Source organism: Lampetra fluviatilis, chromosome 48, assembly GCF_964198595.1.
Source record: "Lampetra fluviatilis chromosome 48, kcLamFluv1.1, whole genome shotgun sequence".
Lineage (NCBI taxonomy): Eukaryota > Metazoa > Chordata > Hyperoartia > Petromyzontiformes > Petromyzontidae > Lampetra > Lampetra fluviatilis.
In genome coordinates this window covers 7,178,427-7,193,352 of record NC_136322.1, presented here as the reverse complement: position 1 = coordinate 7,193,352, position 14,926 = coordinate 7,178,427, and the positions used below count along the sequence as shown (strand labels likewise).

The window sequence follows — 14,926 nt, the reverse complement described above, 5'->3', positions numbered from 1 at the left end:
AGGAAGAGAACTACAGCAGCACTCACCAGACATCGTGGGGGGTGAGGGCGGAGGGCAGCCGCATGCAGTTGAAAGGGCAGCGTCGTGAGAATTCACTCAGCAGGTCCAACCGGGCAGCACTGGGGCAGGGCAGCAGCGGTCACGTGACCAGGTCCAAGTCGCCCCCCCCCCCAGCCCCGCCCCTCTTTTCCCCACTCCCCCTCCGCCCCTCCCCCCTCTAAACCACTCCCCCCACATCCCCCCCCCCTCCCGCCGGCTCCACGCGCGATCCCATTGGCCCGAGGGCTCGCGCCGCCTCCTCCTCATTGGCTGCCGACTCGCATGGGGGGGTGGGGTGGGGCCAACCGACGTCACGTGGCAAGCCTTGCCTGACGGTTGCCGTTGATATGCTAATTACATGCAAATGTTGTTATTGATATGCAAATGAGGCGTGAGGGACACGTGGCGATGTTGAACGCCACGTGGCCTTTCTGCGGTTTCGACGGCGTCTAAATTAAGAATTACGATTCTGATTCATGGGCAGCAATTTGCATGGGCTCAAGGCGACTGTGGTGGGAATATTTTTTTTTATTGATGCGCTCTGAAGAAGGGTCATTTCCCGAAACGTCGCCAATTATTTTGTTTGTTTACATTGACACGTATCGAGTTTTTGTTGGTTGTGAATCCGCTCCCTACGTAGCAATTGGATGGGTGGTGCAGCGGTTAGCGCGCTGCGATACGAACCCGGCAACCAGTTCGATTCCCGCTCACGGCCGAGACCATTGACCCGGTTCTGGGCCTCCCCTAGGTCGACTCGGCCTCAAACGGGTGCCTGGTGCAGTGTGTAAACATTGCCCTCATTGGTGCTCGCAAACAACACTTGCCTCAAAAGTATGTTAAGGCTCATGAGTGGGTGGGTGGATAAGTGGATGAGTAGGTGGGTGGATGGGTGAGTGGATGGGTGAATGGGTGGGTGGATGAGTGAGTGGGTGGGTGAGTGGGTGGGTGGATGAGTGGGTGCGAGAGTGGATGGATGGGTGAGTGGGTGGGTGGGTAGGTGGGTGAGTGGCTGAGTGGGCGGATGAGTGGGTGAATAGGTGGATGAGTGGGTGAATAGGTGGATGAGTGGGTGAATAGGTGGATGAGTGGGTGGATGAGTTAATGAGTGGGTGGGTGAGTGGGTGGATGGGTGAGTGGGTGAATAGGTGGATGAGTGGGTGGGTGGATGGGTGAGTTGGTGGGTTGATGAGTGGGTGGGTGGGTGGGTAGGTGGTTGAGTGGGTGGATGAGTGAATGAGTGGGTGGGTGAGTGAATGAGTGGGTGGGTGAGAGGGTGGGTGGGTAGGTGGGTGGGTAGGTGGATGAGTGGGTGGGTAGGTGGTTGAGTGGGTGGATGAGTGAATGAGTGGGTGGGTGAGAGGGTGGGTGGATGAGAGGGTGGGTGAGTGGGTGGGTGGATGAATGGGTGGGTGGATGAGTGGGTGGGTGGGTAGGTGGGTGAGTGGTTGAGTGGGTGGATGAGTGAATGAGTGGGTGGGTGAGAGGGTGGGTGGGTGAGAGGGTGGGTGGGTGAGTGGGTGGGTGGGTAGGTGGGTGAGTGGCTGAGTGGGCGGATGAGTGGGTGAATAGGTGGATGAGTGGGTGAATAGGTGGATGAGTGGGTGAATAGGTGGATGAGTGGGTGAATAGGTGGATGAGTGGGTGGATGAGTTAATGAGTGGGTGGGTGAGTGGGTGGATGGGTGAGTGGGTGAATAGGTGGATGAGTGGGTGTGTGGATGGGTGAGTGGGTTGATGAGTGGGTGTGAGAGGGTGGGTGAGTGAGTGGTGGAGGTGGATGTGAGGGTGGGTGGAGTGCGAGAGTGGATGGATGGGTGAGTGGGTGGGTGAGTGTGTGATGAGTGATGGTGAGTGAGTGGGTGAGTGGGTGAGTGAGTGAATGATGAGTGGTGGGTGAATAGGTGGATGAGTGGGTGGGTGAGTTGGTGGGTTGATGAATGGGTGGGTGGGTAGGTGGTTGAGTGGGTGGATGAGTGAATGAGTGGGTGGGTGAGAGGGTGGGTGGGTAGGTGGATGAGTGGGTGGATGAGTGGGTGGGTGGATAAGTGGGTGGGTGGATGAGTGGACGAGTTGGTGGGTGGGTCAACCAGGCCAGCGGCTGGATTGAATCCGCAATCTGTGTAACCAGCGGCCCCTTGCCCCACTGAACAATCTCCCCGTGTGGTCACTGTGATCTCCCTAGAGGGGGTCAAACAGTGACAAAGATCTCCCGTGTAGCCTCCAGACTGCGTGGGGCAAGTGCTGTGAGTAGCGAGTAGCAGCGCCGATGATGAAAGCTGGCACTGCGGGCAGCACCAGGCCCGGCCGCCTTTGTCTCCCCAATGTTTGCACGCTGGGTACACACACACAGTACACACGCACACACAGTACACACTCAGAACATACACACAGTACACACACACACATAGTACACACTCAGAACATACACACAGTACACACTCAGAACATACACACAGTACACACACACATAGTACACACACAGTACGTACACACACAGTACACACACACATAGTACACACACAGTACGTACACACACAGTACACACACGGTACACACACACTAGACACACAGTACACAGCACGCACGGTACACACACACTACACACACAGCACACACACAGTACACACATACAGCACACACACACTGCACACACACACACACAGTACACACACACATTACACACACGACACACACACAGTACACACACACTGCACACACACAGTATACAAACTACACACACACAGTGCACACACACTGCACACACACAGTATACACACTGCACACACACAGTATACACACTACACACACACAGTGCACACACACTGCACACACACAGTATACACACTACACACACACAGTGCACACACACTGCACACACACAGTATACACACTGCACACACACTGCACACACTACACACACACAGCACACACACAGTATACACACTGCACACACACAGTATACACACACGACACACACACACAGCACACACACTGCACACAGCGAACGCTGGCCAAATATTTTAATGAAAATACCGAAGGCGCATGTTGGACAAACAATAACAAAACAGTTAGAAAAATACACAAGACACACACACAGCCCTAGGCACACACACGGGCACACACACACAGACACACACACGGGCACACACACACACACACAATCAACCAGGTCACTGTACACATTCACACACCTCCATTCATAACGCGCTTCTCGACACCCGAGTTCGACACCCGCGCCACGACCAACACAAGTGGCAAGCGCGGTGTGTGTACGTGTGTGTGTGTACGTATGTGTGTACGTATGTGTGTGTACGTGTGTGTGTGTACGTATGTGTGTGTACGTGTGTGTGTGTACGTATGTGTGTGTACGTGTGTGTGTGTACGTGTGTGTGTGTACGTGTGTGTGTGTACGTGTGTGTGTGTACGTGTGTGTGTACGTGTGTGTGTGTACGTGTGTGTACGTGTGTGTGTGTACGTGTGTGTGTACGTGTGTGTGTACGTGTGTGTGTGTACGTGTGTGTGTGTACGTATGTGTGTACGTATGTGGGTCTCTGTGTGATGAGTCTATGGGTTTGTGTGATGAGTCTATGGGTCTGCGTGGTGAGTCTATGGGTCTCTGTGTGATGAGTCTGTGGGTCTCTGTGTGATGAGTCTGTGGGTCTCTGTGTGGTGAGTCTGTGGGTCTCTGTGTGGTGAGTCTATGGGTCTCTGTGTGGCGAGTCTGTGGGTCTCTGTGTGGTGAGTCTGTGGGTCTCTGTGTGGTGAGTCTGTGGGTCTCTGTGTGGTGAGTCTGTGGGTCTCTGTGTGGTGAGGCTATGGGTTTGTGTGATGAGTCTATGGGTCTCTGTGTGGCGAGTCTGTGGGTCTCTGTGTGGCGAGTCTGTGGGTCTCTGTGTGGCCAATCTATGGGTCTCTGTGTGATGAGTCTATGGGTTTGTGTGATGAGTCTATGGGTCTGCGTGGTGAGTCTATGGGTCTCTGTGTGACAAGTCTATGGGTCTCTGTGTGGTGAGTCTATGGGTCTCTGTGTGGCGAGTCTGTGGGTCTCTGTGTGGCGAGTCTGTGGGTCTCTGTGTGGCCAATCTATGGGTCTCTGTGTGATGAGTCTATGGGTTTGTGTGATGAGTCTATGGGTCTGCGTGGTGAGTCTATGGGTCTCTGTGTGACAAGTCTATGGGTCTCTGTGTGGTGAGTCTATGGGTCTCTGTGTGGCGAGTCTGTGGGTCTCTGTGTGGCGAGTCTGTGGGTCTCTGTGTGGCCAATCTATGGGTTTCTGTGTGATGAGTCTATGGGTTTGTGTGATGAGTCTATGGGTCTGCGTGGTGAGTCTATGGGTCTCTGTGTGACAAGTCTATGGGTCTCTGTGTGGTGAGTCTATGGGTCTCTGTGTGGCCAATCTATGGGTCTGCGTGGTGAGTCTATGGGTCTCTGTGTGATAAGTCTATGGGTTTGTGTGGTGAGTCTATGGGTCTCTGTGTGATGAGTCTATGGGTCTGCGTGGTGAGTCTATGGGTCTCTGTGTGGTGAGTCTATGGGTCTCTGTGTGATGAGTCTATGGGTCTCTGCGTGGTGAGTCTATGGGTCTCTGTGTGATGAGTCTATGGGTCTCTGTGTGATGAGTATATTTGTCTCTATGAACGTTGTAAGTTGGGGGGGGGGGATGGACAACATTCACACACAAAAAAGCTCTTTCTGAGGAAACGACTTCGTCGATCTTGATGAGAAACGAGTCTTATCGTAGCTCCCAGCGGCTTCCGAATATCGGAATGGAAGAACGTTCCAGACGGCCGCAGAAGCGCATCCGAAAGCGCCGCGCGGTGATGCGGTGAGCCACACTCTTAGTTTTTTCGGTAAAGTCACGTGGGTAAAAAAATGAAATTAAAATAAAAAAATAATAAAAATCACGACGTTTCGGAAGCAACACAAGTCTCCGTCACCAGGTGGGACCGTCACAGCCAGATTCGCTGCGTCAGGCGTCAGGGTCGGGATCGAACCCACGACCTCCCGTACACCAGGCGAGGTGGTCAACATCTTGCTACATCGTAGACGGGACCGTCACAGCCAGATTCGCTGCGTCAGGCGTCAGGGTCGGGATCGAACCCACGACCTACCGTACACCAGGTGAGGTGGTCAACATCTTGCTCCATATGAGCGTGTACGTGACTCTACCGAAAAAACTAAAAGTATGAATCCTTGCAGTCACGAAAGCTCGAAATCTAGAATTCATGCGGTGAGATCACAGTCCTCGTTCCATCGGCGGCCTCTGTTTCCGCCGCCGAGAGATGGAGCGGACTTTGCGCGATGATAGTCGACAGCTCCTTTGCGTGTGCGTTGAAACTCCACTCGTACGATGCGCAGGGACTCCTCCACTTACGAACTTTCAGAGATAGGAACAAAAACCCGGTCCGTTAAGTCCAGTTGCCTGTCCGGAGCGAGAGTCATTGAGTTCAACATCCACAGCTGCAAAACGTGAAGAACCAGTGGCATCTACAGCTACAGAACGTGAAGAACCAGTAGCATCTACAGAACGTGAAGAACCAGTGGCATCTACAGCTGCAAAACGTGAAGAACCAGTGGCATCTACAGCTGCAGAACGTGAAGAACCAGTGGCATCTACAGCTACAGAACATGAAGAACCAGCGGCATCTACATCTGCAGAACGTGAAGAACCAGCGGCATCTACATCTGCAGAACGTGAAGAACCAGCGGCATCTACATCTGCACAACATTAAGAACCAGTGGCATCTACAGAACATGAAGAACCAGTGGCACCTACATCTATAGGAAATTATACAACTTTTGAAACCATTCCCCCGTGCTAGTGTGTCCACGCCGCACACAGCTGCGTCTGGAATCTCGAGGATGAAAGTTGGGACTTACGAAATCGACTTGTGCACGCAGACCTCCGGAACCCATCCCGTTCCCGTTAGCGGAGGGGCCCCTCCTAACGTGGAACTTCTTTCGCACGGCACGCAGCCAAACGCGCTCATCACCCGAAGGGTCGGGGGACTTCCACATGCATGCCGCTTCACTGATCCAGCAGCGCTTCGGATGTCCCCTTCCCCTCCTGCTGCTGCTGCTGCTGCTGATGCTGCTGCTGCTGGTGCTGCTGCTGCTGCTGCGTAGCGTTGGCGTTTGCCGGCGGCGGTGGCGGGGGCAGCGCCGTTGTTTCGGGCGCGGCAGCGGCGGCGGCGGTCGGTACCGCCGTCGGCGGTGCCGCGGCCGCTGTAGCCGCCGTAGCCGGGCCGGTAGCCGCTGTGCCGGAGGAGGTGGAGGATGAGGAGGAGGAGGAGGATGGTGATGGGGCGAGGATGGAGTGTCTCGTGCTGAGCTGGGACTCGGCGATGTCTGCGAGCGCCGCCTGTACGCGCGCCAGCAGAGCCTCGCCACGCCCCACCACCTCCACCAGGAGGGCAGCAGCCTCCACGTTCTCCTCCTCCAGGCGGCGGAGGCTCGCGGCCTGGGGGACGGGCGGGGAGATGTGGGGGGTGGGGGGGGGGGTGAGGCGCCGTGTGTACAAGCGGCAGCAGCAGCAGCAGCAGCCTCCACGTGGTGGTGCTGTTGTTTTGTTGTTGTTGTGAGTGGGTGGGTGGTGTAGGTTGTTGTTGTTGTTGTGAGTGGGTGGGTGGTGTAGGTTGTTGTTGTTGTTGTGAGTGGGTGGGTGGTGTAGGTTGTTGTTGTTGTTGTTAGTTGGTGGTGCAGGTCGTTGTTGTTGTTGTGAGTGGGTGGGTGGTGTAGGTTGTTGTTGTTGTTGTTGTGAGTGAGTGGGTGGTGCAGGTTGTTGTTGTTGTTGTTGTGAGTGGGTGGTGCAGGTTGTTGTTGTTGTGAGTGGGTGGGTGGTGTAGGTTGTTGTTGTTGTGAGTGAGTGGGTGGTGCTGTTGTTGTTGTTGTGAGTGGGTGGTGCAGGTTGTTGTTGTTGTTGTGAGTGGGTGGTGCAGGTTGTTGTTGTTGTTGTGAGTGGGTGGTGCAGGTTGTTGTTGTTGTTGTGAGTGGGTGGTGCAGGTTGTTGTTGTTGTTGTGAGTGGGTGGTGCAGGTTGTTGTTGTTGTTGTTGTGAGTGGGTGGTGCAGGTTGTTGTTGTTGTTGTGAGTGGGTGGTGCAGGTTGTTGTTGTTGTTGTGAGTGGGTGGTGCAGGACATTGTTGTTGTGAGTGGGTGGTGCAGGTTGTTGTTGTTGTGAGTCGGTGGTGCAGGTTAATGTTGTTGTTAGTTGGTGGTGCAGGTTGTTGTTGTTGTTAGTTGTTGTTGTTAGTTGTTGTTGTTGTTAGTTGGTGGTGCAGGTTGTTGTTGTTAGTTGTTGTTGTTAGTTGGTGGTGCAGGTTGTTGTTGTTAGTTGTTGTTGTTAGTTGGTGGTGCAGGTTGTTGTTGTTGTTGTGAGTGGGTGGTGCAGGTTGTTGTTGTTGTGAGTGGGTGGTGCAGGTTGTTGTTGTTGTTGTTAGTTGGTGGTGCAGGTTGTTGTTGTTAGTTCTTGTTGTTAGTTGGTGGTGCAGGTTGGTGTTGTTAGTTGTTGTTGTTGTTAGTTGTTGTTGTTGTTAGTTGGTGGTGCAAGCTGCTACCTGGAGGGCGGCGGTTGACTCCTCGCTCGGCAGCGAGTCGATGAGGACATCAATATCCTTGGCCGTGCGCGCGATCAGCGTCGCAAACAGCTGGGAGTACTCTACACGCAGAGACGCACACAGAGACACACGCAGAGACACACACAGAGACACACACGCAGAGACACACACGCAGAGACACACACAGAGACACACACAGAGACACACACGCAGAGACACGCACAGAGACACGCACAGAGACACACACACAGAGACACACGATGAGGACATCAATATCCTTGGCCGTGCGCGCGATCAGCGTCGCAAACAGCTGGGAGTACTCTACACGCAGAGACACACGCAGAGACACACACAGAGACACACACACAGAGACACACGATGAGGACATCAATATCCTTGGCCGTGCGCGCGATCAGCGTCGCAAACAGCTGGGAGTACTCTACACGCAGAGACACACACAGAGACACACGCAGAGACACACGCAGAGACACACGCAGAGACACACACAGAGACACACACAGAGACACACACAGAGACACACGCAGAGACACGCACAGAGACACACACAGAGACACACACAGAGACACACGCAGAGACACACACAGAGACACACACACAGAGACACACACAGAGACACACACGCAGAGACACACACAGAGACACACACAGAGACACACACGCAGAGACACGCGATGAGGACATCAATATCCTTGGCCGTGCGCGCGATCAGCGTCGCAAACAGCTGGGAGTACTCTACACGCAGAGACACACACAGAGACACACGCAGAGACACACACACAGTGACACATGCAGAGACACACACACAGAGACACACACAGAGACACACGCAGAGGTACACGCACACAGACACACACGCAGAGACGCACACAGAGACACACGCAGAGACACACACAGAGATACACACGCAGAGACACGCGATGAGGACATCAATATCCTTGGCCGTGCGCGCGATCAGCGTCGCAAACAGCTGGGAGTACTCTACACGCAGAGACACACACAGAGACACACGCAGAGACACACACACAGAGACACACAATGAGGACATCAATATCCTTGGCCGTGCGCGCGATCAGCGTCGCAAACAGCTGGGAGTACTCTACACGCAGAGACACACACAGAGACACACGCAGAGACACACACACAGAGACACACGCAGAGACACACACAGAGACACACACACAGAGACACACGCAGAGACACACGCAGAGACACACACGCAGAGACACACGATGAGGACATCAATATCCTTGGCCGTGCGCGCGATCAGCGTCGCAAACAGCTGGGAGTACTCTACACGCAGAGACGCACAGAGACACACGCAGAGACACGCACAGAGACACACGCAGAGACACGCACAGAGACACACGCAGAGACACACACAGAGACACACACAGAGACACGCAGAGACACGCACAGAGACACACGCAGAGACACACACAGAGACACACACACAGAGACACACGATGAGGACATCAATATCCTTGGCCGTGCGCGCGATCAGCGTCGCAAACAGCTGGGAGTACTCTACACGCAGAGACACACGCAGAGACACACACAGAGACACACACAGAGACACACACGCAGAGACGCACACAGAGACACACGATGAGGACATCAATATCCTTGGCCGTGCGCGCGATCAGCGTCGCAAACAGCTGGGAGTACTCTACACGCAGAGACGCACACAGAGACACACGCAGAGACACGCACAGAGATACACGCGCAGAGACACACACACAGAGACACACGATGAGGACATCAATATCCTTGGCCGTGCGCGCGATCAGCGTCGCAAACAGCTGGGAGTACTCTACACGCAGAGACGCACACAGAGATACATGCAGAGACACACACACAGATACACGCGCAGAGACACACACACAGAGACACACAAAGACACACAGAGACACACACAGAGACACACGCAGAGATACACAAGCAGAGACACACACAGAGACACACACAGAGATACACGCAGAGACACACACAGAGACACACACAGACACACATGCAGAGACACACACACAGACACACACGCAGAGACACACGCAGAGACACACACAGAGACACACACAGAGATACATGCAGAGACACACACAGACACACACAGAGATACACGCAGAGACACACACAGAGACACACACAGACACACACACAGAGACACACGCAGAGACACGCACAGAGACACACACAGACACACACAGAGATACACGCAGAGACACACACAGAGACACACACAGACACACACAGAGACACACACAGACACACACAGAGACACACGCAGAGACACACACAGAGATACACGCAGAGACACACGATGAGGACATCAATATCCTTGGCCGTGCGCGCGATCAGCGTCGCAAACAGCTGGGAGTACTCTACACGCAGAGACGCACACAGAGATACATGCAGAGACACGCACACAGACACACACGCAGACACACACACAGAGACACACACAGACACACACACAGAGACACGCAGAGATACACGCAGAGACACGCACACAGACACACACGCAGATACACACAGAGACACACACACAGAGTGGTGTGGGTGGCGGTGGTGATGGTGGTGTGGGTGGTGGTGATGGTGGTGTGGGTGGCGTGGGTGGCGTGGGTGGTGTGGGTGGTGTGGGTGGTGTGGGTGGTGTGGGTGGTGTGGGTGACGTGGGTGGTGTGGGTGGTGTGGGTGGCGTGGGTGGTGTGGGTGGTGTGGGTGGTGTGGGTGGCGTGGGTGGCGTGGGTGGCGTGGGTGGTGTGGGTGGCGTGGGTTGCGTGGGTGGTGTGGGTGGCGTGGGTGGCGTGGGTGGTGTGGTTGGCGTGGGTGGCGTGGGTGGTGTGGGTGGAGTGGGTGGTGTGAGTGGAGTGGGTGGTGTGGGTGGTGTGGGTGACGTGGGTGGTGTGGGTGGTGTGGGTGGCGTGGGTGGTGTGGGTGGCGTGGGTTGCGTGGGTTGCGTGGGTGGCGTGGGTGGCGTGGGTGGCGTGGGTGGTGTGGGTGGCGTGGGTGGCGTGGGTGGCGTGGGTGGCGTGGGTGGCGTGGGTGGTGTGGGTGACGTTGGTGGCGTGGGTGGCGTGGGTGGCGTGGGTGGCGTGGGTGGCGTGGGTGGTGTGGGTGGCGTGGGTGGCGTGGGTGGTGTGGGTGGCGTGGGTGGCGTGGGTGGCGTGGGTGGTGTGGGTGGCGTGGGTGGCGTGGGTGGCGTGGGTGGCGTGGGTGGTGTGGGTGGCGTGGGTGGCGTGGGTGGTGTGGGTGGTGTGGGTGGCGTGGGTGGCGTGGGTGGCGTGGGTGGCGTGGGTGGCGTGGGTGGTGTGGGTGGCGTGGGTGGCGTGGGTGGCGTGGGTGGTGTGGGTGGCGTGGGTGGCGTGGGTGGCGTGGGTGGTGTGGGTGGTGTGGGTGACGTTGGTGGCGTGGGTGGCGTGGGTGGCGTGGGTGGCGTGGGTGGCGTGGGTGGTGTGGGTGGCGTGGGTGGCGTGGGTGGTGTGGGTGGCGTGGGTGGCGTGGGTGGCGTGGGTGGTGTGTGTGGCGTGGGTGGTGTGGGTGGCGTGGGTGGTGTGGGTGGCGTGGGTGGTGGTGCCGCGTTCATCGTCACTCCGCCCCAACCCAACAAGACCCTCCGCCCCCCCCCCTCTGTGATGGACCCCCCTCTGTGATGGACCTCCCCTCTGTGATGGACCCCCCCTCTGTGATGGACCCACCCTCTGTGATGGACCCACCCTCTGTGATGGACCCCCCCTCTGTGATGGACCCCCCCTCTGTGATGGACCCACCCTCTGTGATGGACCCACCCTCTGTGATGGACCCACCCTCTGTGATGGACCCCCCCTCTGTGATGGACCCCCCTCTGTGATGGACCCACCCTCTGTGATGGACCCACCCTCTGTGATGGACCCCCCCTCTGTGATGGACCCCCCCTCTGTGATGGACCCACCCTCTGTGATGGACCCACCCTCTGTGATGGACCCCCCCTCTGTGATGGACCCCCCCTCTGTGATGGACCCACCCTCTGTGATGGACCCACCCTCTGTGATGGACCCCCCCTTTGTGATGGACCCACCCTCTGTGATGGACCCCCCCTCTGTGATGGACCCCCCCTCTGTGATGGACCCACCCTCTGTGATGGACCCCCCCTCTGTGATGGACCCCCCCTCTGTGATGGACCCCCCCTCTGTGATGGACCCCCCCCCCTCTGTGATGGACCCCCCCCTTTGTGATGGACCCACCCTCTGTGATGGACCCCCCCTCTGTGATGGACCCACCCTCTGTGATGGACCCCCCCTCTGTGATGGACCCACCCTCTGTGATGGACCCCCCCTCTGTGATGGACCCACCCTCTGTGATGGACCCCCCCTCTGTGATGGACCCCCCCTCTGTGATGGACCCCCCCTCTGTGATGGACCCCCCCCCTCTGTGATGGACCCCCCCTCTGTGATGGACCCACCCTCTGTGATGGACCCCCCCCTCTGTGATGGACCCACCCTCTGTGATGGACCCCCCCTCTGTGATGGACCCACCCTCTGTGATGGACCCCCCCTCTGTGATGGACCCACCCTCTGTGATGGACCCCCCCTCTGTGATGGACCCCCCCTTTGTGATGGACCCCCCCTCTGTGATGGACCCACCCCCCCCCCCCTCTGTGATGGACCCCCCCTCTGTGATGGACCCCCCCTCTGTGATGGACCCACCCCCCCCCCCCTCTGTGATGGACCCCCCCTCTGTGATGGACCCCCCCTCTGTGATGGACCCACCCTCTGTGATGGACCCCCCCTCTGTGATGGACCCACCCTCTGTGATGGACCCCCCCTCTGTGATGGACCCACCCTCTGTGATGGACCCCCCCTCTGTGATGGACCCCCCCTTTGTGATGGACCCACCCTCTGTGATGGACCCCCCCTCTGTGATGGACCCACCCCCCCCCCCCTCTGTGATGGACCCCCCCTCTGTGATGGACCCCCCCTCTGTGATGGACCCACCCCCCCCCCCCCCCTCTGTGATGGACCCCCCCCCCGTGCTCTTTTACCTTCCTGCGAGGAGGAGGAGGCGGCGAGCGGCACCTCCTTGTGTGCGGCGCTCTGCGTGTTGGGGAAAAACGTGGGGGGCGCGCACTGCTGGAGCACCCCCACCGCGTTGCAGAAGTGGTCGGCCATCTGACACAGAGATAGGGGGGGGGCACAGAGGGGGGGGGTGGCACAGAGATGGGGGGGGGGTCAGAGATGGGGGGGGGGACACACAGAGGTGTGTGTTAGAACGTGTTTGAGGGGGCTAAACGGGCGCGGCACGGGCTAGAGAAGAGATGGAGTGATGTGGTACAGGAGGACGTGGAGCTGAGTGGACTTGCCGATGACTGGTACCAGCGGTGTCAAGATCGCCCTCTGTGGAGGAGGCTCGTGAAGGACGCTACTGGGCAGTTGGAGGCAGTCGCCCTCCAACAACAACGGAGGGCGGAGCAGTGACGATCACAACAACGAGCTGAGCGCCGGGTGGCTAAAGCACAGCGAGTTGGCACAGTATGGGGCACAGGTGGTGCATCAGCCACTCATCTCGGTCCTTGTTCATGTGACAAAAAAGAGCTTCATAGCTCTTCGGATTCCTCCAGGATAAATACAGATTCTCGTCACGATCAATAGCAGCTCAACAAAGTGGGCTAATGTCATCATCGTCGTCGTCGTTTTTATAGCAGCAGCCAAATATTCCAAACGCGTGGTGATGTTGATTCTAAATGTGGAGGGGAAACCCGGAGGACGACGTGGAGACAAAACCACCACGCAGTGACCACCACGGAGAGAGAGACGCAGACTCCAAATATACAGCAGCAGGTGTCAGGATCAGGATCGAACCCACGACCTCCTGCACACCAGGCGAGGTAGTCAACATCTCTTAGCCACCCTGATGATGATGAGAGAGAGAGATGCAGACTCCAAATATACAGCAACAGGCATTGCCAGGGTCGGGATCGAACTCACGACCTCCTGTATACCAGGCGAGGTAGTCAACATCTCTTAGCCACCGTGATGATGATGAGAGAGAGAGACGCAAACTCCAAATATACAGCAGCAGGCGTCAGGGTCGGGATCGAAAGCACGACCTCCTGCACACCAGGCGAGGTAGTCAACATCTCCTAGCCACTGTGATGATGATGAGAGAGAGAGATGCAGACTCCAAATATACAGCAACAGGCATTGCCAGGGTCGGGATCGAACCCACGACCTCCTGCACACCCGGCGAGGTAGTCAACATCTCCTAGCCACTGTGATGATGATGATGATGAGAGACGCAGACTCCACATATACAGCAGCAGCAGGCATCGTCAGGGTCGGAATCGAACCCACGACCTTCTGCACACCAGGCGAGGTAGTCAACATCTCCTAGCCACCCTGATGATGATGAGAGAGAGAGACGCAGACTCCAAATATACAGCAACAGGCATTGCCAGGGTCGGGATCGAACTCACGACCTCCTGTACACCAGGCGAGGTAGTCAACATCTCCTAGCCACTAATCTCCATCGGCGCGACCCCCCCCCCGCTCCCCGACCACGAGCCGCCGAGGGCCTAACGCAGGCTTCCGGCTAGGGTTTCTAGGCGAGAGGCTTCGGCCGCTAATTCTTTGTATTGTCGGGATGTCATCTAAACCGGCGCCGACGCCAGTTCCCTCGGGGAGACCGCCCGCCCGCCCGCCCGCCCGCCTCGCGCCGAGAGTTTAAATCCGCGGAGAGAGACGGAGAGAGAGACGGAGAGAGGGGCGGGGAGAGACGCTCACGGAGTTCACGGCGTCTTGAAGCTGAGTTAGCCGGTCCGCCATCTTGCCCCGGGGTAAGTCTGAAGAGCAGGAACCGGATCCTCCGTTGAGATAAACAGGGGAACCGGATCCCGATGGAAATGAATAGGGAACCGGATCCTCCATTGGGATGAATGGGGGAACCGGATCGCGATGGAAATGAATAGGGAACCGGATCCCAATTGAAATGAATAGGGAACCGGATCCCGATGGAAATGAATAGGGAACCGGATCCTCCATTGAAATGAATAGGGAACCGGATCCCGATAGAAATGAATAGGGAACCGGATCCCGATAGAAATGAATAGGGAACCGGATCCTCCATTGAAATGAATAGGGAACCGGGTCACCATTGACATGAAAAGGGGATCCGAGCAGGATGTTGACCCAAGCGAATCGCACGAACCGTGCCCTGCCTCGCAAATCCTGGCCATGTCACCAAAAAAATCTGGGCCATGTCACCCAACAAATCTGGATCATGTCACCCCACAAATCTGGATCATGTCACCTCACAAATCTGGGTCATGTCACCTCACAAAT

General features: G+C 56.7%; 2 protein-coding genes across 2 annotated transcripts in view; both read right to left on the bottom strand.

Moving 5' to 3' along the window:
• The window catches only part of LOC144948235 (nucleobindin-2-like), a 58,584-nt gene extending 58,420 nt beyond the window's left edge, over positions 1-164 (bottom strand). The window contains 1 exon segment of the mRNA XM_078877658.1: positions 27-164. Within this exon segment, the coding sequence (XP_078733784.1) occupies positions 27-33 (7 nt within the window). The 5' untranslated portion in view covers positions 34-164.
• A 2,879-nt stretch (positions 165-3,043) lies between these two features.
• MED21 (mediator complex subunit 21) lies at positions 3,044-14,423 on the bottom strand. The gene is made up of 4 exons (XM_078877715.1): positions 14,369-14,423; positions 12,631-12,757; positions 7,593-7,693; positions 3,044-6,498 (listed from the first exon to the last, which is right to left on the bottom strand). Exons 1-4 carry the CDS (start codon positions 14,408-14,410, stop codon positions 6,067-6,069), a joined length of 702 nt encoding a protein of 233 aa, XP_078733841.1. The 5' UTR covers positions 14,411-14,423; the 3' UTR covers positions 3,044-6,066.
• Positions 14,424-14,926: the final 503 nt, after the last annotated feature.